Genomic DNA, 23,757 nt, shown 5'->3' on the forward strand with positions numbered 1-23,757 from the left:
GAAGAAAATGGAAAATTTTATCTTTGAAAATGACCTTGACCTTTGCCAAAAATGAACCCTTTAAGGGCAATTCTGTGTTTGACTGTCATTCACATATTAGTTTTGTTGGGAATCAGCCAGAAGGACCTGGGAGGAACCACCTAATATATCAATTATTTTCAAAAGCTATAGGAGGTCAATGAACTCACCACAGCCGTAGTCAGGGTTACCGGACAGCTATCTGGTGATGAGAATACCATCTGTGGGGCTGTCGCCATGGAACAGGTGTCAATCTCTGATGCAGGGTCTTCACCTGGCCCCCTTCCTTCCACGTGGGCTTCTGCACTCTCTGGTAAAGCAGCCTCTGTGAAAACAGCTTCCTCTACTTCACAGAATACATCTTGGTCCAAATGATCTTCTAAGTCCAGACCCGCCTCCACCTCTGCTGCCATCTCACTCTGAGGTGGTGCCTCTTCCCTCAGAGCCCCTGTAATCCTGGACTCCACCTCCAGTAGCAAGGGCTCCAATCGCTCAGGTTCCTGCTGAAGCTCAGAAAATGGGTCATCTTCATCAAGAATACCAACCTCTGGAGGGTCTCCATTCAACAACAGTGGTGACAGTGGCATCGGCGGGATGTCATTGGCTCCTGATCTTTCCTCGTCCTCATCTGAATCGATGTGCAACATTGCACTAAGCCTTGTGTGGGTGGGGAAACTAGAGCGCAGTTGGGGCGAAGCTGCACAAAAGGGTCTTTCCCCAGGGCCCCTGGGGGCCTCTTCACACAGTGACCTCTGGAGCATTCCATGACCTGACAGGCTTTCAAATTCCCTAAACCTCCCTTCACCCCCAAACACAGACAAGTCCTTTTCTGCAGGCGCTGTTGCTCCACCTTCCCATGTGCCTTGGGAGCCCTGGGAGCCTGTAGGGGAGGGACCTGCTGAGACCACTCCAGTAAGGTGATGGGGCAAGTCCTCATCATCTGATGGGGTTCCTGGAGCACCATTCAAGGATGAAATACCAACGATGGAGTCAGGAGAGGCACCTGTCAAGACCAGTCGGAGAATACTGATTAAAAAAAGCTACTGCAGGTTGACAGGTTGGGCTCGTGTTTTCAGGACACCACACCTACAATAAACACTTGCAGTCTCAATTACAAGTCACAGAAAGTCTTACCATCAGGCCCCGTAGAGGTGAGCTCCACTCTGAGCTGCATCTGGCCACTTACGTGTTCAGTGGGCAAACGTCGACACAGTGAGAAGCTCACAGGCTGGACTCTGGACAGCCAAAGAAACCACATGTATTACTGCCAATATGTCCAAACTAGTGTAGAATTATCATTATATCTGTGAGCAGATATGATGTCTTTGTCTCCTACCCGGGTATTTTTTCGATAAGCCGCTGCACAGGTATAGTGAGCTGACCCAGAAAGCGTTTGATGATCGGTCGGCTTTTGGCAAACTTGTCTTTTATTTCGATGTACAGGATATCTGTCATTAGTGCCACAAATGTATATTTCTGTAGGGAAGTAAAAGAACACATCTAACACATTTTTGTCGAGTGAACCTAAAAACATTAAACACACAGTTTAGTCAGTGTCTGGTGTTGATTAACGAGGCCGACGTAACCTTTCACATACTGGTGTGACCTGCTGGAGAACAGGTGGGTGAGGATCACTGAATGCATGATGTTTGGATAAATGCATGGTACCACAGAGGCACCTGTGCACAGGTTTGGTCACTTTGCTGATGACCACCTTTAAGCCCAACCACTGGCATAATAACTGCTGTCAGCATTTTACACTCACTATGATTAAGCTAACCGAAACCATTACTTTGACCTCAACCATCAACCAACATCATTTGGGGAATTAACAGGGTATAAACAGGAACCTTGTGTGCTGGTGCAAATGGCTCTGGCAGTGTATCAGCATTTGATGCCTACAAATGAGTGTATGTTGCCTACTGGTCTACTGGTGCCGTAGCATGAAGGGGATGAAAGTCTACACCTCCCTGTGGATGTAATGCTAGTTCATCAGAGATGACTTCCCCAATCACAGTCAGTACCTGTTTCCAGTTGGGTGCACTGAAATAATGCAGATGAAGTGTCTTGGTGAAGAACATGGATTGGTAGTGTGACCTAGAATCAAACTCAGGCCTACATACTGGAAGCCTAACTCCTGTCCTAAGTCTCTTCACCATCTAAATTTCTAATCTGTTGAGCTACCTACAGAGTAGTGCAGGTACCTCAGTGGGACAGAGTTTTCAGGTGTGACTATTTACCATGTATTGAGAACTCTAAAGAGATAAAATTTTTGTACAGAGAAAGTATTTCCCTGGATTTCACAATATCTACAACTTACTGATTCACTCATTGGTCCATATGTAGCCCGGGTAGGACCGTCATTAAATACTGGGTTGTATCAGCTTGACACAAATTCTAGCAATGTGTAGTTCCACAGCTGTCAAACTAACTGGTGGAATGTCAGAAGAGGAATATGCATAAGCACCACATTTCAGTATGTCATCTAATTTGAGGCTGTGACGTGGGTCGATGACACAGACGGCACAACCGACCCACCGGGTGTCACCAGTACATGTTATAGTTACACTAAAATACCAGCAGCTCCACCTGGAGCACCGACAGAGAACACCATGTCTACAAAGATCACATCAAAGTAGAGAGTTGGAAGTTTCAAATCCTGCACGTCACCTCTCCGTGCCACACTGGGTTGGTAGTGTTCGCGATGATGGCGGATCGTCGTTCCTGCCCATGGTGACTGAAGATGGGGAAGACACTCCTCTTCCCTGGATGGATGGACATCTTCAGGTATGGGTCTGGATTGAAAAACATGCCTTTCTTTAGACCAGTGGCACGGAGATCTGCAAAGAAACACGGTCAATGTTAGAGACGTGACGCTCAATCAGCTGGGCAGAAACATGAATCATTAACCCTCTGTCTGTTTCCCCTCCTGGTTTGCTTTTCTTATTAAACAAAGAACAAACACTAAAATCTCTCACACACACACACACACCTCTCACCTGTCAACGTAAAGCTGATAAGTTTCCGAGGATGATCAATGCCCACCTGCTCTGCCAGTCCATCCACCTGAGACAAAAGAGAGGCCACGCCCACACAAGAAGAGCATGAAAAAAAGGATTCCACCGCACATGGAAAGTTCTATTTGTCCTTCTGTGCTGCACTTCTAACGTTCGTCCAGCAAATAAGTCTCCTGTCTGATTATTGTATTGTTTTTTTAATTTGAATACTTTCTTAGATTATAAAATATACTGAAATCAATATAAAAATAATGTCATCATATTTTCCTATAATTCACCACAACGTCCTCAGAGAGTTTTTTAACCAACCAAAAATCTAAAACCAAAGAATATTAAATGCATCTTGATATAAAAGCTGTCAGTCCTCCTGCAAAGCAAAAAGATGTAAACTTGGGATTTTTGCTTGCTAAATGACAAACAATTTATTGACAAAGAAAATCACATTATTTTCTTGTGACTTGCTTCATGCATTAACTGACTTTACAATATATTAAACGACCATTTGGAGTGTTTTGGATAACGACGTGCAATAAGGTGCATCATGACTATGAAGATGTTTTCATGTGGACTTTGTAAGACACGTTCATTTCAATACGATGTGGAAATCAGTTTGCAGATGGTTCTGAGATGCGCTACAATCACATACACTCTGTCCGTCTTATTGCCATACTCTTGCAGGTACAATTTCAACGAGTCACTTAACCTCAACAAATGCCGGTAGACCTTTATCGTGCAACCATCGAGAGCCTGTTGATGCAACTGCTCTTTAATGTGGTCACGCCAGCTGCACTGAACAAAACGGGGGGGGGGTGCTCAGCATGTGACTGGGACCACACGTGCATCCTTTGAAGGTTTCTATACTGACAGAATGCAAAAGAAAGCCACCTGCAATATCAAGGACACATCGAACCCTGGACCCTGCTTGTTCTTGCCCCTCCCCTCAGGGAGGAGGTACAGAGCCATCAAATGCAAAACCAACAGACTAAGGAACAGCTCCCAAAAGCTGTAAATTCTGTCACCCCACCTCCTCCTCCAAAATTAACTGCAAGAATTTCAACCAGTTAAGCCGTACTCACACTGCTCACTTTCTGCTGCTCTCTGCACTTTTAAACTTGTATTTTTAGTCTTTTAGCATGTATGTTCTATCTCTTATGAAGAACTGAGAAACAGACTGTCATTGTATTGTGTATAATGACAAATAAAATTCTTGCCATCTATCTTCATTGCATCATTTTCCAACAGCACAGGTGAAGATTATATCGTATTTTTTTTTTCAGCCACAGACTTTGTAATGGTGTCTCAGCACTGTTGTCTCACAACAAGAAGGTTCCAGGCGCGTGTCCAATCTAGTCCTTTCTGTGTGGAGTTTGCATGTTCTCCGTGTGTCTATGCGGGTTTCCTCTGAGTGCTTCCAAAGACATGCAGGTTCAGTGAAGTGAAAATGTTAAATTGAGTGCGAGTCTGTTTGTCTGCTGAAATGTGTCAGCCCTGTGATGGACTTGTGGCCTGTCCAGGGTGTTGACCGTTGGGACTGCGATAGATTCCAGCCACCCAGTCTCCTCCACCCCCTTAATTTAAATGAGCAGGTATAGAAAATTAATGAAGCTGTGATTAATTCTGCCAAGGATGTTTTCAGTGTGTTTTAACCAGATTATGCAAAAACTAGCAAAATGCTTTTCTTCAAACTTGGAGGAAGTGTGGGGTATGAGCCCAGAAAGACACTATGACCTTTTGGAGGGGATGTAGTTAAGGGAGCAGATCCCACCCACCCACCACCACCACCTTCTTTCTCATTGCACAACGGGGTGATGTAGCTGATTTCCACCAATTTTTGGGGGGAGATTAATACATAGACCATTGGGGGGTGCAGCAGGTATTCACAGTATGAGACATTTCAACAATATATATAATTTGTTGCAGCGTTCTATAAAGATTTTATGGATGAAAATATGATTTTTTGCAGAGGTGTATTTATACTGGGTGAGTGTAAGTTAAAATGGATTAGAAACCTGCAATTCAATTTTTTTATACACTATGTGAGAGTGCAGATATGTTTGTTTGTTTCTGATTGTGTGAACATAAGTAAAGATTAAACATTTATGGTACAAAAGATGTTAAAAAATACAGCTGCAGGTTTCCAGCCTATATGTGTTATACTGACACATGATATCAGTGAAGCAGTGAGCTGTCAGATCGGAGTTCTCATAACATCATGGGAGGTCCACCACGAGGAGATACCAATATTTTTCTTTGTCTCTTTATGGAAACTGTGATTAAAACATGGATTTAGGGTTGTTGGAGGTACAGTGTGTGCTCTCACAATGACTAACAGTACTGATTTTATCAGCATCTAAAGCTACAACTCACAATATCCAAATTCTAACCCATTAGTAACCAAAACAATAATAATAAATTGTTTCTACTCTAAACATGAATGACTACAATGTGTACTTTCTTTACATCCACAAAGGAAGTGTGGATTTTGAGACCTAATATACATAGAATTACACACACACACACACACACACACACACACACACACACACACACACACACACACACACACACACACACACACACACACACACACACACACACACACACACACACACACACACACACACATGTACCAGTATTGCTGGATTCTTCACAGTGATGCAGGGTGTCGTCGCTCTCAGTGCTCCGCTGACTCCATGGTAGTATTTGAAACAGATCTTGGTCTCAGCTACAGAGGAGGCAGCAAAGTGTTATGGGAAATGGAAACTGCAAAAATTATCTGCCTATTACTGGATATAATTCTATAATAACACTCAGATAAGCAGTGGCCACTAACAGACATTGTCAAAAAAAAAGAATAATAAAAAACTAAAATATGTTTCAAGCAGTACATAATTATTGTTACAATAAAATATTAAATGGATATTAATATTATATATGATATAAAGTGTCAAAATGACCAAATATCAAACATGACAAAAGGGACTTATTTGAATGATTCAGCATTGTCTGAAAAAGATCATATCTGTTTTTACAACACACTTAAATCATATGATCCACCACATTTTGAAAAAGGTGCCAGTGTTTCTTTTCTGGATTTTCTGTAGAACAGATGTTCTACAGGTGGTTAAGCGGTTTGCGGTGTGTTCGGTGGCTGTCAGTCATCACTGATACGTGTGGTGAGAAGTTTAACCGCTGTTACGTTGCTGCTGTGCAGCTAAAAGACAGTGTTTTAAATGATTAAGCAGACTGAATTCAGCAGCCCAGTCAGTGAACATTTTGCTATAAATGGACTACATTTATATAGCGCTTTTCCATCTGCATCAGACGCTCAAAGCGCTTTACAATTATGCCTCACATTCACCCCGATGTCAGGGTGCTGCCATACAAGGCGCTCACTACACACCGGGAGCAATAGGGGATTAAAGGCCTTGCCCAAGGGCCCTGAGTGATTTTCCAGTCAGGCGGGAATTTGAACCCATGATCTTCTGAACTCAAGCCCAACACCTTAACCACTAGACCATCACCTCCCCTAAGCTATACACCTCCCCTTAGCTATACATCACCAACAATGTATTCAACATATTTTGAGTGAACTGAGCCCCTTTTTTGTCCACCAACATAGCAACATCAGAGCTGAAGGTCATGTACTGACTGGGGTCTCTGCTTGGAACCAACTGAAGTTGTGGAGCTGCCATCTGACATTCTCTAGAAAGCAGACTGATGGAGGCGCCTGTCCATACTTAAATTGAATTCAATTTATTTATACTGTGCTAAATCACAACAGAAGTCACCCCAAGGAGCTTCACAAGAGTAAAGTCGAAGCTCACCCACCCCTGAGCAAGCAGAGTGGCAACAATGATGGCAGGAAGAAAGCACAAGCAGACCAGACTCAGTGAGGCGACCATCTGTTTTGGCTGTACCACCAATAACAACGTAACAAACAGCAACAAAGACATGTAAAGACAGAAATGTTCCAGGATAAACACATAAAAATCAATATATGAGTATTTCAGTCTTGTCAATTGTGTTCTTAAGTTTTATTTTCCAGGTCTGTTGTATAATTTGCCCCATATTTGTCCAGTGTTCATGATGCAGACAAACTAAATGTGACATAATTCATAATCATCATTCATTCATAATCTCCAATAATTTATCCAGTATCTACTAACCATCCAGTAGGTGGTAGAAAAGGGCATCACATTTCACCAGCGACAGTGGGCTCTGTTTCATTGTATGTTGGTCATCATCATTTCATTTCATTTCATTTATTTAAAAGGGACAATACATATTAATGAACACATAAAGTGTAAATATGTCAGATTATAGTCGTGGGCTAATTTCCATCTGTAGTCCCTGACAGACTATAAAAATTAAACAATTTACAGTAAAAACACACAAACATCACAGGAGCTTACAATACAACAGACTACTTTACAAAGGGGTCACTAACCACTACAACAACAAGACACAGACTGGACAAAAGACAGGAAAGAAGAGGACATGATCTGAGCATGAAGGTTATCTTACAAAAACTCAGTCAAAGGAGGACACACAGTAAAAAAAAAACCTACATGTACAATTCAATTAGAATAAGTTAATTAAAACTGCAAGTCTAATTTCATACATTTATATATTTAAAAACCATAACTTTAAGAACAATAATTTATAAAGTGCTGTAGAGCACTTTCACTACAGTTCTTCTTAGTTTCTACAACTGAGTTCATAATGCTCACATTTTTTATTTGATCTGAGCCCCTCCTTTAAGTGACTTTTGAAAGCTTTAAAGCTTGGAGCCTCCTTCACTGTGGTTGGCAAAGCGTTCCATTGGGCACTGCCTTTGTAGGACAGAACATTTTGTGCAAAAGCTGTTTTTCGCACAGACACCTCACAGTCCCCTCTACTCACGGCCCTGGTGACCCTCGGACCAACTGTTCTATATTTAATATAATTCGCAAAAGGTGGAGGAGCCAACCCATGTAAAATTTTATATATTAGACAAGCATTTTTAAATTTTATAACATTTTCAAAACTAAATTAGTTATACTTTGTTAAAATTTTACAGTGATGATACGAAAATAGTCTTTTATCTAACATTTTCAGTTCTCTTTTATAAAGCCTTTCAATTGGTTTTAAAATTGTCACACCTGTGAGAGACCAGCTGGTTATGCAGTAACCTACATGAGAAAAAATCATACAGTGCAAGAACATCATAGCCACTTGATCTGTCATTGACCTCCTTATTTGGTTGAAATTAAACACATTGTATTTGATTATTTTAGTTATCATTTTAGTATGTTTTTTAAAGGAGAGTGTCGAGTCCAGCAACACTCCCAAATATTTGAATTCTTTAACTAACTGCAGTTCATCTTCTCCGATGTACACATTGGAGCGCTCAATATTGGAAGCCTTTTTTGAAAAATACATACAGACAGTTTTCTGTATGTTTAATTTCACACATGATCCATTAAGCCAATTTAAAATATACTTTAGGGCTGACGTAAGAGTTTGAGCTGCTGCCTCAGGTGATCTTGCACTTGTGTAGATTACTGCGTCATCAGCATAAAGTTGTATGTCCACATCCTCACAAACATGTGGTAGGTCATTAATGAATAATGAAAATAAAATGGGCCCCAAGATAGATCCTTGGGGGACTCCTAGTGCACAATCTAAATAGGGAGATTTAATACCATTAACCACGGTGGCTTGTTTTCTATTTGACAAATAAGATGTCATACATTTTATGGCATGCGCAGAAAAATTAAAAGATTGCAAATTTAACCCCTTAACGCCTGAATTTATATAGCTGTATATAAAAAAATGTTTTGTGTGTGTTTTTGCCTTTAGGTAGATGGTAAATAATGTTGAGATTATTAATTTCACTTTTGCACAAAAAATAAATAGTCATTTTGGTATTTTGGTAATGACTTTATGTTATAATGTTATAATAATAATAATGGTATGTTGCAAATTTGTGACAACAGGCATACTGGTCAATTTGGTATGTTGCATAGTTGAGTCAAATATATGCGACAATAGGCGTTAAGGAGTTAATAATAGAAAATTATGATTCACTAGATCAAATGCTTTACGCAAATCTAAGAAAACTGCACAGTTGTTTTTATCCAAATGACTTTTCACTTTTTCCATGAACATTGTTATAGCAGTCTCAGTTGAATGATAAGCATGAAAACCAAATTGCATGGGATGCAGAGTAGTTTGGCCACTTTGTAGATGTTGAATCGATTGCTTGGCGACCCACTTTTCAAGAACTTTAGAAAAGACTGACAGTATGCTAATTGGTCTGTAGTTATTAATATTATTTTTGTCACCTGCCTTAAAGACCGGGGTAACTGTGGTCATCTTCCATGTCTGTGGTACAATGGAATGCTCAACTGACAAGTTTATTAAATGTGTAAAGGGATGTGATAGAGCCACTTTATGTGTTTTTAGGAATCCAACATCAAAGCCATGATGGTGTTATGTGTCGACGCGGGTTGAGGAGCGGACCTGCGTCAGACAGAACCCAGCGCTACAAATAACCAGAAAAGCGGTTCCAAAAACAATATATTTATTACACCCGCTGTGCATAAAAAGTGTAAAAACAAAAATAGCGTCCTTCTGGTGGAGTGACTGTTGGCACACTCTCCAGCGCCCGCAAGGATCAAAGCCCGGCGCTCCTGGACCCACTACCACCGCCAAACACCCCCCAGGTGGACACAACAAACTGACTCTCTGTGAAGCAAAGAAGAGGTGAGGTAAGTCAGCAGTTACAACAATATCTTTCAAAAGACACACGCTATCAGCAACACATTCAGGTCTGTATCTTTTTTAACTTTATGCAAATGAGCAGCTTCTCATAACAGGTGGAGGATCACTTATCCGCACGCCACAGCAGTGAGACGCAAGCTGCACAATTCTCATCACAATTCAAGTATACTGTGTAACAAAACACCAAGTTACTATCAACAATTAGTCAAACACTTAATTACCTTTAATGTGTGCTGACAGCATGTGTCCTCACCCTTCCTTGCTTCACGGGCTCGATGTGTCAAACCCAGGCGCGGTCCTCAGCGTCTCACAAACGAACATCACAAGATCGAGTTCCCGGCAGTTCTGCTTGAATCACACATGACTTAAATGCAGAACGCCATCCAATTATCTGCTTCAGCTGAAAGTCTTTAAGGTTGCATGTGAGCACCCATCACAGGTGCTACACATGATGTTGATGAGGGTGAGGACTCTTCAGCCAGCACCTTCTCCACAGACAAATCAGTTTCCATGCCACCTGAAGAGCAAAGAAAAGAAAAGAACACCAAAATATCCAGCCACACCCCCCAACACACAACAGTACCCCCCCATCAACGGGAAGCCTCCCGGCGACCGAACAGACCAGGCCCGAGAACAGCACCTCCCTCCGGAGTCCACGTCAGGAAGCAGACAGCACCACAGACAGCAGGACAGGCACCGCAGCTGGAAGGCCGGCTGGCATCAACAAAAGCCCCAAAACATTCCCCAGTACAATTCAACACAGAAAAAAACATAAAACCCACCCAAAACCTCCCCAGGGGACCGTCCCATCAAACCCCGGGAAGAAAAGAAAAACTCCCAAACGCAAAAACCCAACACAGCCCCACAAACACAATACAAACGTAAATGCATAAAAGAAAAATAACAAACAACCCCCCCAGAATGACCTGCAGAGCCCAACCCCCCCCCAGAAGGCCTTCATCGCCAGTTCCAGGAGGAACAGCCAGAACCATAATCCCACAAAGGTCCCCAGGTGTACATGGAGCAAACGGAGCCCCCCAGAGGACCGTACCATCAACCCCAGGAGGTACCCTCCCCACAACCCCGGAACCCCAGACCCGGTCACACTTGGCTAGTTGGCCCCAAGCCAATTCCCCCCCAGAGGACCGTCCCATCAACCCTGGAGGTGGAACCCGGAAGGAAACAGAACAAAATCAAAAATCAACCCCCGGAGGACTACCAAAAACAACCCCGGGGGGATATAAAACGACCGTAAACCCTGTTACCCTCCCCGGCACCCCGAAAGACCCCGGGTCCCTTCCAGAGCCCCTCGGCGGCTCAACTTTGGCGAATGGCTCAAAACATTAAGCCGGAGAAGGGAACAGGAAAAAACTAACCCAGCTCCAACCCCAAGGCGCAGCGGAGAACCGGAAATACGTCCGGTGCCCCAACTCGACCATACCCCAGCCTCTCGGGAGGGGTGGAACTACCGAAATGGCGAACGGCAACAGATCGGCCCACCCCTCCGACTGAGGTAAATCTCCGCTGCACCACACCCCGGCAACACCAATGACGAACGGTACAAAGGCTCACCGAGGCTGGAGTGGAACCGGGCCCTAACCAAACCAAGAAAAACGCCTCTAACACACCCCCCCCCCAGGTGCAGAGGTCTTCTGAGAATACTCAGCGTGACCAACCTGCACCACCCCACAACCCACAAGACAAACAGTCTTGGGGCAAGTGAGGTTGGGGTTAGGGATGTAGAGAAATAAAACAACAAAATAAAACGACCCAACAACCCAAACAGAAAATACCTAAAAACACATAGAAATTAACAATGACGTGAGCCCAGGCGGACTTCTAACCGCCTAACAGTCACTCCACCAGACACGCCTCTGACTCCCCAAACAAATTATAACCCCTATTTAAAGAAAACAAAACATTAACCCGTACTAGATTTTTTTTTTTTTTTTTAATGTGTGTTATATTGCCTGTCCCAGAACACCTGGAGATACGTCACCATTATTTTTCTTGACGTTTATATGTCGGGGCAATACAGTAATCTCTGCTCGTCCGAGCTGCATGGGCTCGTCAACAGGAGGAGCCAGAGGTCCCGTCGGAGGAGCTTCAGTGGAGCGAAGAAGAGGCGGCCCAGATCTGTGTCGGGGAAAGCCCCGAGACGAAACAACCCACTCTGATGGGCGTCCTCTCTCGCGTCCACGCTCCTTCATCCGATCATCTAGACGAATCACCAACGATATTAGCTCATCTAAATCGTTTGGCCCGTCACGGACTGCCGGCTCGTCTTTTAATGACTCATTTAACCCGTCTACAAACATTCCTCGTTAAGCTGCGGCACTCCAACCTGACTGAGCAGAAACCAGAGAACATTGCATCACCACACAAGGCTCTGGACGACAAACAATCGGTTCGGACGCCGAATCTCTGGGTGACGGAGTTATCTGCACTAGTATCGATGATGCCGCAGCTGGAGCAGCAGGAAGCGGAACGGCTTGCGCTGCAAGCTCTGTAACACGGACGTCTGTTTGTTTAATTTGGTTTGCGAGATGCTGTAATTGCTCCCGTATGTTCTCCAAGTGTTCTTGAACTTTTTTGGCAAAAGGAACCGCTTCTGCCGCTGGGTCCATTATGGAATGGCCGGGAACTACTGTTATGTGTCGACGCGGGTTGAGGAGCGGACCTGTGTCAGACAGAACCCAGCGCTACAAATAACCAGAAAAGCGGTTCCAAAAACAATATATTTATTACACCCGCTGTGCATAAAAAGTGTAAAAACAAAAATAGTGTCCTTCTGGTGGAGTGACTGTTGGCACGCTCTCCAGCGCCCGCAATGATCAAAGCCCGGCGCTCCTGGACCCACTACCACCGCCAAACACCCCCCAGGTGGACACAACAAACTGACTCTCTGTGAAGCAAAGAAGATGTGAGGTAAGTCAGCAGTTACAACAATAACTTTCAAAAGACACACGCTATCAGCAACACATTCAGGTCTGTATCTTTTTTAACTTTATGCAAATGAGCAGCTTCTCATAACAGGTGGAGGATCACTTATCCGCACGCCACAGCAGTGAGAAGCAAGCTGCACAATTCTCATCACAATTCCAGTATACTGTGTAACAAAACACCAAGTTACTATCAACAATTAGTCACATACTTAATTACCTTTAACGTGTGCTGACAGCATGTGTCCTCACCCTTCCCTGCTTCACGGGCTCGATGTGTCAAACCCAGGCGCGGTCCTCAGCGTCTCACAAATGAACATCACAAGGTCGAGTTCCCGGCAGTTCTGCTTGAATCACACATGACTTAAATGCAGAACGCCATCCAATTATCTGCTTCAGCTGAAAGTCTTTAAGGTTGCATGTGAGCACCAGTCACAGGTGCTGCACATGATGTTGATGAGGGTGAGGATTCTTCAGCCAGCACCTTCTCCACAGACAAATCAGTTTCCATGCCACCTGAAGAGCAAAGAAAAGAAAAGAACACCAAAATATCCAGCCACACCCCAACACACAACAGATGGTCTTTAGCTTTGGACTCCTTCATGGCACTTAATCTTTAGCGTTTCAACCTCTGATATTGGTTCTATATTAAACGTTTGACTGTGTACTGGAATGTTGTAGGTTATTTCAGGTGATTTGAAACATGCTGCCATCTCTTCAACAGAGCGTAGAAATGATAAATTCAGCTCTTTCGCTAAAATCGTAGGATCATTCACAAGCTGGTTATTAATTTTCAATTCCAAATCATTTGCATCTTTCTTTTTCTGCCTCACTAAAAGTTTAATATTCTGCCATATTTGTTTTCTATTTCTGTTTTGCATTATTGTGATAAAAAAAATTTGCTTTTGCTCTTCACATTTCTGATATTACTCTATTTTGCATTGAAGTATATTTCTGTCTGTCTGTTGTCAACCTGGATTTAATTGAGTTTTTCAATAACTGGTCTCTCTTTTTTCATTAAATTTATATAATTTGAATCTACCCATGGGACAGAGTAAGATGTTTTTTTCCTATAATTCATGTTTTTTGTAAAAGAACTACATATGTTTTGAATTTTATTAAGAAATATATCAGAGCATATTTCAATATTGTCACATGAGGTTACACTTTCCCAAGTGAGATCTTTTAATGCTTTTCCCAAGTTTTGTTGTTGATTCTTTTGTATAACCTTAGACATTTGTTTCCTAACATGATTGGAGTATGAATGCTCAAAACGTTGCTTAGTTAATTTTCTTGTACAAAGAATAACATTATGGTCTGAGAGACCAGTCAATAAATTATATGTTTTAGTGATCCTTTCAGGCCTATTTGAGAAAAGCAAGTCAATTCGGGATTCTGAACGACTTGTAATTCTGGTCGGATTCTCAATTAATTGTGTAAAATCAAATTGATCAGCAATTAATTTCAGATTTTTCCTGTCTTTTTTGTCATCCCAATTGACATTGAAGTCTCCTAATATGATCATTTCTTTTTTATGATCACATGTTTTAAGGAGATCCTGCATTTGATCATAAAACTCGTTTGTGGAAGACGGTTTACGGTAGAGACAGATTACAGTCAGTGACATTTCCACAGAAAGAGAAATATTTACTCCAATGCATTCTAGTGTACTCTTATTGGGCCATACCATTTGATTACATTTAAGTTTACTCCTGACATATAGCAGTGCCCCACCCCATTTTCCTTAGTCATCGATTCCGATGGACTGCTGCTGCCGACACTAACTGGTTTATTTGAGTTTTTAAGAATCTGCCAACTCACCAAACTCATTTACATTTTGTGCAGTTCAAACTCTACACTGTTACTAGCGCAGGGAAAATGAAGTCCAAGACAGGGCGTATTCTGTGATTTTTAAATGTTCATGTGTCCATCCACTTATTGGGTGAAATATAATATAATACATTGATTGTAAAACAATCAATATACGAGGTCTGTGATGAAAAAAGCGGTCCTTTTTATTTTTTTCAAAAAATAAATGGATTTGATTCATATGTTTTTACGTCAGACATGCTTGAACCCTCGTGCGCATGCGTGAGTTTTTTCACGCGTGTCGGTGACGTCATTCGCCTGTGGGCAGGCCTTGAGTGAGGAGTGCTCCACCCCGCCCGTCGGAATCTCTTTGTCTGAATAGCCGCTGCGGACGGCGCACATTGCTTTATCAAACTTTTTTCTGGACCTGTGAGGAATATCCGAGTGGACACTATTTGAGAAATTAAGCTGGTTTTCGGTGAAAAGTTTAACGGCTGATGAGAGATTATGGGGTGTTTCTGTCGCTGTAAGGACTTCCCACAGAGCTGGACGTCGCGCAGCGCTTCCAGGCGCCGTCGTCGGCCTGTTTCGACCTGAAAACATCCTAATTTAAGGCTTAATTCACCCAGGACGTCGTGAGAGAACAGAGAAGATTCAGAAGAGGCCGGCATGAGGACTTTATGCGGACATTCCACTGTTTAAGGACATTTTGTAATGAAAGACGTGCGCGCAAATTCGCGAGTCGTTTCCATGACGACTCGGCAAATCTGTGTGCGCCGCAACAGGAAAAACACCTCCGTGTTGAAAACCATTTGGCTTTCAACAAGTGAGTAACTGAGAAATTGTTTAACAGCTTGGGCATGTTCCAACTTGTCCATTAAGGTTTCCAACACGGAGGTGTTTTTCCTGTCGCGACCCCCCGCGGTCGGGTCTGGCCCGACATGTGACTCTGCCTACACGTTCTTTCATTACAAAATGTCCGTTAACAATGGAATGTCCGAATAAACTCCTCATGCCGACTTCTTCTGAAAGTTCTCTGTTCTCTGACGACTTAAAGCGAGACTACCAGACCAAAATCTCTCATCAGCCGTTAAAATTTTTACCGAAAACCAGCTGAATTTATCGAATGGTGTCCACTCAGTTGTGCCTTACAGTTTTTGAACAAATTTTTATCAAAAAAGCAGCAGTCTCTGAGCCATTCCTAAACAATGAAAAAAATGATGAGAGGGTGGGCGACTCCTCACTCAAAGACTGCCCACAGGCGAATGACGTAACCGACAGGCGTGAAAAAACTCTCGCATGCCCACGAGGGTTCAAGCATGTCTGATGTAATCACACGTGATTCAAATCCATATGGTTTTTGAAAAAAATAATAAGGTCCGTTACTTTTATCACAGACCTCGTATTTAGTTTGTCCAGTATCTTATTTCCTCTTAAAACGGAGGGACTGAGAATAAAACATAGCTGGAATTCCTAAATGGCAATTGTGATATTTTTGTTAAACACTCTTAGCTCTGTCATTTTAAATCCACTGAGGTGGTGCAGAAAGGCAAGATTACAGAAACTGTGTCACTGTCCAAATACATATGGATCTAACTGTAATTTACAAGTTAAGCGTCTGTGCCTCTTCAAATTGAAGGAACAGGAATATATTCAGATGTGACTGTCACTGATTTCTTGACTTACGTTCCATAAAGTAGGGTCCGGGCTCCAGCCTCCAAACGATTTGACCTTTCTGGGTGCCATTGACCCCTCGGTTCTTACAGTCCCACATGTTGGACGGGCTGCTGTCATCTGAGCAGGAGAGGAAATCAGTTAGTTTGGTGTACGGGTTCATTCTGAAACCTGATTTCAAATCGTGTTGACACACTCCCTGATTTAAAACCAGACACGTCAGTTGTGTGCCGACTCTGCATCCGGCCTCGCCGTGCAAATGTGCATCCAGTCTGCACTGCTCGGCACGGCCACGTGTTTAGTCTGCAGATGCTGCTTTACAAAACACAACTTTGCCTTTAATCAGAGAATCCATTCCAGAAATAGCTGCCCTGCAACCTCTAAAATCAAAAGGACAAACACAAACTTCCCGTGTGTATAAAAACAGGGAGGGGGAATTCCGCTGTACGTAGCACTTTCTCACAAAGATTAATGACCACGAGTCAGCTGACTGCTGACTGTGTGTGTGTGTGTGTGTGCGTGTCAGCCTGCAAACTGCACAGCAATAACGGTTCTAAGAGTACGAACAGCCCATGTCAAATTCAGATGTAACATTATGTATCATGACAAAAATCCAATGGCATTAAAGGAGCAATCTGCAAGTTTTAGACTCATGCTACGGTCACATCAGCGACAAATGACGGCCACACGTGGGTTGCTTTGCTGCTTGATGGCCGTTCCCAGAGGGCGCGCACTACGTCTCCAGAAGACGTCTTGTAAATCACTCCAGAGGTGTTAACAGGTTACAAATACAGCCTGTTTAGATTTAAAAGTTTTCACTAATTTTTACAAAACATGAGAAACATATCAGATTTTTACAGAAATAAACTGTTTCAGTGCATTTTTTCAGACATCTTGGATTATTTTGTTGGAGTGAGCTGCCTATTCACTCTGATTAGCAGTCGTATCACTCAGCATTTGCATAAAATAGACTTCAAGTCTATTGTGGCCCCGCCTAGCTGGCGGCAGAGCGACCACTGTCTCTTGGCACTGCTAAATGCTGACTCCCATTGAAAATGAATGACAAGTTGTCACTTTGCCTGTTGCTTTTAGCTAATGTGACTGCGGCTTTACTGTGCCACTTTTGGTGCAAGTTGCTGAATCTGTTTTTTTCCAGATGTCAGCTTTATCCAATTTGTTCAGAGTTTTGTACAAAATCTCTTCATTTTTTTTTCCCAGGAAATCCAATTACAATAAGAATATAATAACAAACTGGTATCATCACATGAACACATGAAGAAAACAGGAGGATACACAGTACGGCTGTTCACATTATACAGTGAACTTGGGGTTTCATAGGTGCAGACCAAATCTGAACTCAATCAGATAAGATTTTGAGGTCCCCCAGAGTGACCCTAACGGGAGAAGACTCTGATGTCATTATTTTTCTTTTACAGGTACATGTGATGGCTTCTAATCTCAAAAAGTGGTGGTTGATTGGTGACCCAGAGGAGAACATCACTGGAATTACTGGATTACCACGTTGCTTGTTTGGGGAAAATTGTTGCTTTGTGGGGACCTCTAAAGTGTCCCATTACATTAAAATTTGGCACAGATCTTTTATTGTATTAGTGGAACAAGAACAACATGTGGCCCAAAAGATTTTGTAACATTTGACATTTTGAACAGGTCTAATACATAACAACAAATGCAAGTTATAAAGTGCCGTGTTGTTTTGTTGTTTTTTTTACCGCGATGGACTGACGTGTCTGACCGTTTGTGACCGTTTAGGGCTGCAGTCTGTAAATCGGGTGACTGCACTTTATTGGAGCATGCAGACCTGGCGATGCTGCGTGAGTGTTATGGTACACCGAGGCAGACCTGTTACACGTGTCGACTCAGCCTCCAGCTGGTGTAAAGACTCAGCAGCTCCTGTTTCAGTATTGACTGACAGCTGGAGGCACCTGGACCAGACTGTTTGCAGCTTCAGGAATTAAAACACTTGAATCAGCTGGAAATCTCTGAGGACAGTCAGGGCCCAAATCGTTCACTGTAATGCAATTCTAAATTTATACATATAGCCTAAGTATTCACCCGTTCCACACAAAATTCTACCTGATGAGGAGGTGGGCCGATGCAAGAGCACGCTCGTCTGAACGCCCATTTTAATAAAATGTCTGATTTCGTCACAAATAAAAAATAAATCACAAATAACTCCCCCGTTTGTGTCTGTTTTTGTCCTTTTCTCATTCATTAGATGTGTTCCATGTCCTCTGGTACATCCTCAAAACTTTGAGCAGCCATCAGACAGAGAACTTTCCAGATGGTTGTTTTGTCCTGTATTTGTTCGGAGCTTATCAGTAGACGTCCAGTCGACATTAAAAGCATAAAAACTGTCAGGCAGTGGCTCCAGAGTGTGAGGTCTGATATTCCCGCACAGACCGTGCAAACAAGGCTAATAATCCTTTTGTTATATGGCTGTTGGGAGCTGTTTTCATCTTGTTGGTTAATCCCACTTACCTGATTGGACACCTCTCATTATATATGGGAGCTGCTACACAATGCTGGTGGAACCTCAGTTTCCTTGAGGGAGTCTTCCCAAGGGATTAATAAAGTTCTATGTAATCTAATCTAACATAGAATTTACACAGTTATCTGGATTCCACAGCAGCTGAAGCTGGTGAGGCACACGGACGAGCGCACTGTACGAAAACGTATGAGAAATTTAAGTGAAGTTTACAAAAATATTTTTGCATGATGCTCAGCGTTTCAAAATGACAAACGAAACAGTGTCTTATATGTTAAAATTTTCTTCTTTACTGTCAATCATTTTCAGGTAAGTGAGTTATCAGAAAGAGCTTTACACATTTAACTGGAGCAGCCGTTCATACTTTCATGATTTAAAATGTGCTTTCTGAAACTTTAAGGCCTATCACAGCTAACTTTGGGCCACTGGATTCTCTGGACTACATCATCTTACCAACTTGGTAGAGCCCGATCCAGTCAGTAGCATCCACTTCCTCCTTGATGTCCCAGGAAATGACGAGGTTCTGGCCACGGCTCAGTGTGTACTCCAGCGTGGACGCCGTCAGCGAGGATCGGCTCTGGGAGGTGACCAGGTCTGTGTCACTGTTCGCTCGTGGAAGCCCAATAGGACTGTTGATAACAGATGTTGCATCGACAGCAGCTCCGCCCCGCTCCGCGAGGCTCCGCAGGTTTTCTGGGCTGAGGGTGTGCCGGAGGTGGGGGCTGCGCCGCCGTGGTGCTGACAGGTGCTCACGTGCGCCCACAGACAGGTTGGGAGCATTATGGGTGCGGGTCCTCGGTGGAAGGACTGCGGTGGCGAGGGAAGGGCGCATGGTTCGTGTTTGCTGGAGGCAACTGTTCAAGAAGAGGCAGTGAGCAGGAGGAACTTCTTACTGTCTGAGCTGCTCCTCAACGTGATGATGCATTTTGTTTTTTAACTCAACTACTCAAGTTCTGACAGTGAGATGAGGACTACTGGAAACATGGAAAACTTCTCCACAGGGGCGTTTACTGACGCGAGTGTTTTATGATGTCATCGTCAAAGTTAAAACAAGGGTGAAGACATCAAAACCAGCCAGAATCGGTACCATACAGCACCAACGGCAACCTGAAGGTGGAGAAAGAGAAATGCAGAGAGATCAGCATGTCAGAAACTACACACAGTAGACAGTGACCCAGCATCGTTCACACACCAAGTACACATTACACACAGCAGAAACATTCAGCTCTGTGGTCTCCTCTCTGACGTCCCTCCTAATCAAAGAGGAAACAACTGTGGGAAAGGTCAAACGAAGTATCCTTCACCTCCACCAACACAGGCTTTACCTTCATCTATTCAGCACAAGGGCAGTTTGAGTGACTTAGTGGTTAGCACTGTTGCCTCACAGTAAGAAGGTTGTGGGATTGATTCCCTCCTGTGGCCTTTCTGTGTGGAGTTTGCGTGTTCTCCCCGTGTCTGTGTGGGTTCCCTCCGGGTGCTCCGGCTTCCTCCCACATCCAAAGATGTGCAGGTCAGGGAGATTAGAGACTTTAAATTGTCCGTAGGTGTGAATCTGTTTGTGTGTCTATATGTGACCCTGCGACAGACTGGAGTCCCGTTTAGCGTGACCCCAGCCTTGTTGTGTGGGCCGCCAGAAGAGGAGGTACTGCTGGCCCACCACCAGAAGGCGCCCTGCCTGAAGTGCGGGCTTCAGGCACGAGAGGGCGCTGCCGCCATGGACACAGCCGGGGGTGACAGCTGTCACTCATTATCTGTGACAGCTGTCACTAATCCATACATCTGGTATAAAAGCAGGAAGACACCTCCACCAAACTGCCGAGATATCATCTTCATTTGGAGGTACTACTCTCAGCCTTTTTTTGAGATTTATAAATCTGTTATTGTGAGTGTTTGCAGGAGAACCGGTCGTTTTTGCGGAGGCTGTGCATGACGGCGCTCCTTTTCCTCTGAGACCACTGCAACGTGTTGAGTGAGAGGTGGAGGTGGCATTCCCACCATTGTTACTGGGTGTTCACACACCCACCCTTTGACTGTCTTTTGCTTTCTGCCAGCAGTACCAGATCCGACACGCTGGAGAGGTGGCCACCTGGGGACTCCGGGATTTGGCGGCTCCAGTATTCCTCGGGTTCAGGTGGCGGTGGAAATCGTGTGGTTCCGGTTCGTTTCCAGACGGGCGTCTCTTATCGTCGAGCCTGCCCACACGACACCTTTATTAATTGACTGTTGCACATTCTGATTCTGCTGTGTTTGGTTGTGACATTCACACCAGTAAAGTGTTATAATTTGACTTCTTCCATTGTCCGTTCATTTACGCCCCCTGTTGTGGGTCCGTGTCACTACACTTTCCCAACAAGCCTCTCACCCTGTGACTACTGGGACAGGCTCCAGTCCCCCAGTGACCCTTAACTGGAGTAAGTGGGTACAGAAAATGAACAAATGAATGTTTCTAATCAGGATTTTACAGAATTATCAACTTATTATAACTCGCTGTTTGTGTTGTTAAGTGAAAGGGTTTTTTTTTTTTTTTTACTCCTTCTTCTATTTATGGGGTGCAAATTTCTAATGTAATAGTTTGAGATTTGGAGTCTTGGTTTTTGTTTGTTATTTTATTGTTTTCCAGTTGACCCATTATTACAGTAAAATCAAATACTACAGCATGTTATTCCTAAACTTGTGCCTGTCATTTCTGTGCCGCCCGTCAGTTTGGCTGCATCAGTGAAAGCAGAAAAACCAAACAGGCAGCTGCGTCTGCCTCCCAGAAAACTCTTACATCGCAAATGCCAGTTTGAGAACTCTCTGGGGAAGTGCTGTCACTTTTTCAACCACAGACATTTTGTTCTGAAGAAAAAGACACTGTCTGCACAATCTCACCAAAAACTTACCTGAATGTAGAGTATGTTGTCCTGTGGGGATCCACAGGCTCTAGACTGGGTCGTGTTTATAAAATAGGTAGCTGACATTTTTCAAGGATGGTAATAAATTAAGCAAAGTTTCTATAATGAGTTGGAATGGTGTGTGAGTCCAGAATGTTTTTAGATCCTTAGACCGCAACAATTTTGTCGAAGAAGAACTCAACCCTTTTATTTCCTGTTAATTATGGAATTTTTAATGTTAATTTACCAGAGGTGGGACGAAGTCACCAGCAAGTCATTCTCAAGTCATGAATTGGCAAGTCTCAAGTCATAATGACCACCAATTGTTTGCAAGCTGGCTTGAGACTTGCCGATTTATGACTTGAGAATGACTTGCTGGTGACACTGTCCCACCTCTGTAATTTACTGTCTTAATGTATTTATAAATTGTTTAGGTTCTTGTTATCATATACGAAGTCTGTTAGAAAAGTATCCGACCTTAATATCTTTTTAAAAAAACATATGGATTTGAATCACGTGTGATTGCGTCAGACAAGCTTGAACCCTCGTGCGCATGCGTGAGTTTTTTCATGCCTGTCGGTTGCGTCATTCGCCTGTGAGCAGGCTTTGAGTGAGGTGTGGTCCACCCTCTTGTCGTTTTTTTATTGCGAATAAATGTCTGAACGATTTGGATCTTTGCTGCATCAATTTTTTTCCAGAAACTGTGAGAGACCTCCAGGTGGACACCGTTCGAAAAATTAATATGGCTTTCAGGGACGATTTATGGGGCTTAAACAGATTACGGGGTGTTACTGCCGCTTTAAGGACGGCCCACAACTGCTGAGAGCGCGGCACGCTCCCAGCCCCCATCGACAGGCTGACACCCCGCTGGAACAACCAGATCATTTCCAATGTGAAAGCTTTGTTGATCCGGGACCTCGTCTGACTTTCACAAAAAGGCAGAAGATGTGGACATCAGCACTTTTTCCGGCACATTCCACCGTTACAGGAGTTTTTTTCATGGAAAGAAAAGCAGAGGGACGTGCCACGGAGCCGTTCATTACGCGGGACAAAACCACCTCTGTGTTGGTCTCTCAGGACGCCTTAAAGGTGGATTTCAGACGGATTCCGGTTGCTTTCCAGTCGTGTGAATATCCGATTGTGATTGTGCATGAGCTGGACATGCCAGAACATGTCCCGTGAGGCTTCATCACGGCGTTGCTTTGCACCGAGCGGCTGCACCGCGACGCGCAGTGGAGCAGCTTCTCTTTCCATGACAAAAACGCCTGTAACAGTGAAATGTGCCGTTCATTTTTAAACTGGACGCTGTCTTGATCCGGTATATCATCTGACTAGCACAGGAATTGTGAAAAGACGTGGACATCAGCACTTTTCCGGCACATTAAGACAGACGTGCGGAGGAGTTCCGCGCGTCGCGGTGCAGCCGCTCGGCGCAAAGCAACGCCGTGATGAAGCCTCACGGGACATATTCTGGCATGTCCAGCTCATGCACAATCACAATCGGATATTCACACGACTGGAAAGCAACCGGAATCCGTCTGAAATCCACCTGGAAGTTGTCCTGAGAGACCAACACCGAGGTGGTTTTGTCCCGCGTAATGAACAGAGCCGTGGCGCGTCCCTCCGCTTTTCTTTCCATGAAAAAAACTCCTGTAACAGTGGAATGTGCCGGAAAAAGTGCTGATGTCCACATCTTCTGCCTTTTTGTGAAAGTCAGACGAGGTCCCAGATCAACAAAGCTTTCACATTGGAAATGATCTGGTTGTTCCAGCGGGGTGTCAGCCTGTCGATGGGGGCTGGGAGCGCGCCGCGCTCTCAGCAGTTGTGGGCCGTCCTTAAAGCGGCAGTAACACCCCGTAATCTGTTTAATCCCCATAAAATCATCCCTGAAAGCCATATTAATTTTTCGAACGGTCTCCACCTGGAGGTCTCTCACAGTTTCTGGAAAAAAAATTGATGCAGCAAAGATCCAAATCGTTCAGACATTTATTCGCAATAAAAAATAGACGAGAGGGGTGGACCACACCTCACTCAAAGCCTGCTCACAGGCGAATGAAGCAACCGACAGGCGTGAAAAAACTCACACATGCACACGAGGGTTCAAGCTTATCTGACGCAATCACACGTGATTTAAATCCATATGGTTTTTT

At 43.6% G+C, this 23,757-nt stretch overlaps 1 protein-coding gene across 1 annotated transcript in view; it reads right to left on the reverse strand.

The window, feature by feature from the left end:
• Positions 1 to 19,607, reverse strand: part of hecw2a (HECT, C2 and WW domain containing E3 ubiquitin protein ligase 2a) — a 109,877-nt gene extending 90,270 nt beyond the window's left edge. The window contains 8 exon segments of the mRNA XM_034186849.1: positions 189 to 1,021; positions 1,153 to 1,253; positions 1,355 to 1,494; positions 2,689 to 2,858; positions 3,018 to 3,084; positions 5,666 to 5,760; positions 16,241 to 16,348; positions 19,188 to 19,607. Coding sequence (XP_034042740.1) covers positions 189 to 1,021; positions 1,153 to 1,253; positions 1,355 to 1,494; positions 2,689 to 2,858; positions 3,018 to 3,084; positions 5,666 to 5,760; positions 16,241 to 16,348; positions 19,188 to 19,566 — 1,893 coding nt within the window. The 5' untranslated portion in view covers positions 19,567 to 19,607.
• Positions 19,608 to 23,757: the final 4,150 nt, after the last annotated feature.

This window comes from Thalassophryne amazonica, chromosome 14 (genome assembly GCF_902500255.1).
Source record: "Thalassophryne amazonica chromosome 14, fThaAma1.1, whole genome shotgun sequence".
Taxonomy (NCBI): Eukaryota; Metazoa; Chordata; class Actinopteri; order Batrachoidiformes; family Batrachoididae; genus Thalassophryne; species Thalassophryne amazonica.